Raw genomic sequence first — 3,437 nt, forward strand, 5'->3', positions numbered from 1 at the left:
GTAAGGTTTTAATGAGGCAACATTAAAGCACATTACAAGCTCTAAATGGTTATGTCATCCAAGGGGGAGTGTTATGAACCAGATTGTGGATGGCTCATAACCAAGAGATTATGATTTGTAATCTTTCCATTTATCTATGACGGTGTAATCTCCTATATAAGGAATCTGTATGTTATGAATAAAAATAGACTTTTCCATTACTTTTATAACAAATACCCTAATAAAATAAGAAGTGCTACTTGAAGGGTGCTTAATCAAGCTGTTGAAAAAGTGGTGCTTGAGGGGTGCTTAATCATTTATTAGTAAAAAATTGATTAAGCAACCCATTAAAGGTGCTAGGGTTAAAGATGGTCTTAGCTCCTGCCAAAACCAAAACTTTAAACAATTCATACATGCATATATATATATATAATCCACAATCATACAAAGTAATTGATGAAAAGACTGAACACCTTGTTTTATTAGGAGTCACAATTACAGTAATAAGGATTAACATACCTTTGGCAGAACCATACAACTCTCTGCATGATCGAAAAAGATTTGGATATTATCACGAGAGTCCCCTCCCATTCCATGAATCGCAATTTCTCTGACCTTTTTTGACCTGGGATCGAAACAAACAAAAAAGAACGGAGGGCCACAAATTTTTTTGACCATACTTCTTTGTTGGCATCTTCCAGAACCCATAGGTCAACGTTGCGGTTATATGCCTGATACGCTATGGTTACCTTTCCAGCGTGATTCACCAGCTCACCATACTGTTGAAGCATCTGATCCTCAGGTAGCTTAGTAACATTAAACTCTTCAGAACTCAGATCAAAGCTCATTAGAGATCTTTTTTTCTGGTAAGTAGCTAAATAATACATGAACCCATCCTTGTATATCCCTTTACATCCAGAGTTATGACGATGTGGATACTCACACTCGATCATTCTCCATTTTTCTTTAGCTCCTAGAGTGATCACTTGATGCTCCTCCGACACAATATCCTCCCACGATACAGCATTACCATTACGAGACATGTGACTACGTTTAAGTACCACCGTCATGCACAACACTTTGTATACATCATTAACTGGATCATATCCAAAAACAGACAATATATCTTGCCTCCTCGTTTTGACTCTAGGTAACGATACGAACTGACCCGTACTAGGGTTTCCGACAATCATCTTGGTAAAGTCCCGACCGCAGATCAAGCCGCGAACAGGTGGAGTAAATTCATACAGTACATCGGGTTCCATTTCATAACTAACCATGTTATGATTATACGGATGGTCTTGAGACAAGGATTGAAAGAGCTGCATCTGCATGTATCCGCCACGGTGCAGTGAGATAAGATAACGTGGCTGAGTTAAAGATCGGGTCATGTACCACTGGATGAACTTTTTGTCAAGGATTATCGATGACGATTCTTTAGAAGCGAAATGGAGCCTGGCTATGGATCTCGGCGGCAGTTTCATGAGAATCTCTATGATCATGTCATTAGCAAGGTTCGTAAACGGATCGTTTACAATCCTTTCGTCTTGATTCTTAGACCTCTTTACCCTTTTCATGATTGCTTTCAACCCTGCCTCTCACTGTTGGATTCTTTTGACTCTTAACCGTAATATCTTTCTTAAACCTAGAGATAACTTTTATATATACTAGTAGATATGTGGGCCAAGATCCAAATAATTCTCTAAAGATAGAAACCGACTAGTAATCCAAACTCGTTTTTCTAAATGAGGCGAGCTAGGTTTCAAATGTATGGACCTAGACCCAAATAATCTTCTAAAGTTCGAAACTCACTAGTAATTTGAACATGTTTTCCTAAATGAGGCAAGTAAAGTTTTGAAGATGTATGGGCCGCAACCCAAATAATTCTTAAAATGTCAAAGCCAACTTTTAATTCGAATCTATTTATCTAAATGAGGCAAACAAAGTTTTATTTCGCATGACTAATCAAATATCAATTTAGTTTCTAATAGAAATGAAATCTTGAACCGACAAATATATATTTTTATCCCAAATTCGTCTTTTACCATTATGCTACCACCGTTTCTATGTCCACAATACCAATTCTTTGACGTATTAATGCTTTATAGATTTGTAAATAAAACCTCATATTTTGAAGATGTAACAGACAAATACTCTTCTTTATTATGTGAATGGAAAAATCCTTAAACCATATTTAGTGGCGGTATCTAATAAAGTTTTAGTGATTACATAATTGGGGAAACTAATGTAAAAATAGAAAGAAATGAGATACAATATCTTTCTCCTAGAAACTCTGCCAACGGTTTAATACTTTTAACTGGTGGTTCCATTTTCAAGCTTATTTTATATCATTAAAGATGGCTTTTAAAAAAATAAAATAAAAAGTTTAGATTTTCAGCTTTCCTCGGGTTATCAGATCTTGGTTTGTTCTAATCGACTGTCTTTGAAGGGTTGTTACGGTTGTGGCTACTGATCTCGAGCTTTCATGTTGGCTGCCTGTTCTAATCATGTGTCTCCTGTTCCGGTAGAGTTCCAGTTAGTTTTTCCGGCAACAATTTCAAAATCGGTGAAGTTAGGGAAGGTTCTGTTCTTCCGACACACGTCCACCTTCCGCATGCGTTTGACGCATCTCCATGAGCTGTCGTGATTGAGCTTCTTTCTTCCTTTGGGCTTGACGTTACTTGGCCTTGTGGGTGGCCCTATAAGACTTGTATGTTCGGCCATGTTCTTTGGGTTTTCTCCTAAGCTTGTTGTAATATATTGGATTTTGGTCTTTTAATAAAACGAGATGATTAAAAAAAAAAAAAAAAACACAAACTTGACAAGAAAATAAAATAGAGAAAAAGAAAGAAAAAAAATATGAGCGTCGTTGCAACGCGACGTTGAGGCGTATCATTCTCTGAATAAATACAATACCAAAACCCTTTCCGGCTCTAAACTCCAATACTTGCCTCTGCCTCATCGTCTTCTCTCTCTATCTCTAATGGCGGCGCAGATGGATCACGATGCTGTGGCCAAGGCCTTCGTGGAACATTACTACTCGACCTTCGACAATAACCGTGTCGGTCTGGGCGGTCTCTACCAGGAAGCTTCCATGCTCACCTTCGAAGGTCAGAAGATCCAAGGAGTCCAGAGCATCGTCGCCAAGCTCACCTCTCTCCCTTTCCAGCAGTGCAAACACAACATCTCCACTGTCGATTGTCAGCCTTCTGGTCCTGCCTCCGGTATGCTCGTTTTCGTCTCCGGTAATCTCCAGCTCGCCGGCGAGGAACACGCCCTCAAGTTCAGCCAGGTGTCTCTCTCTCTCTCTTTCTTTGAATAGTTGGATCGCTAGGGTTTAAGTTGGTTGATAGATCATGTGCTTGCACTACAAGAAAACATCGGTATTCTGACGGACATTCCGACGGAAAATGAAATCCTCGGAATTTCCGAGGAAACCCAAATTTTGGGGTTCCTCG

The 3,437-nt window shown here is 39.0% G+C and overlaps 2 protein-coding genes across 2 annotated transcripts in view; one reads left to right on the plus strand and one right to left on the minus strand.

Annotated features, from left to right (window-relative positions):
* Window positions 1–461: 461 nt before the first annotated feature.
* On the minus strand, window positions 462–1,588 carry LOC106344605 (F-box/kelch-repeat protein At3g04660-like). The gene has a single exon (XM_013783955.1). The coding sequence runs from the start codon at window positions 1,554–1,556 to the stop codon at window positions 462–464; it is 1,095 nt and encodes a 364-aa protein (XP_013639409.1). The 5' UTR covers window positions 1,557–1,588.
* Window positions 1,589–2,847: 1,259 nt separating this feature from the next.
* Window positions 2,848–3,437, plus strand: part of LOC106293344 (nuclear transport factor 2-like) — a 3,243-nt gene continuing 2,653 nt past the window's right edge. The window contains exon 1 of the mRNA XM_013729013.1: window positions 2,848–3,271. Within this exon, the coding sequence (XP_013584467.1) occupies window positions 2,963–3,271 (309 nt within the window). The 5' untranslated portion in view covers window positions 2,848–2,962. The remainder of the gene's footprint in view (window positions 3,272–3,437) is intronic.

This window comes from Brassica oleracea, chromosome C5 (assembly GCF_000695525.1).
Source record: "Brassica oleracea var. oleracea cultivar TO1000 chromosome C5, BOL, whole genome shotgun sequence".
Classification (NCBI taxonomy): domain Eukaryota; kingdom Viridiplantae; phylum Streptophyta; class Magnoliopsida; order Brassicales; family Brassicaceae; genus Brassica; species Brassica oleracea.

Excerpts from the sequence above, each read along its gene's own strand:
- LOC106344605 (XM_013783955.1), bottom strand. The coding sequence starts at position 1,556 with ATGAAAAGGGTAAAGAGGTCTAAGAATCAAGACGAAAGGATTGTAAAC.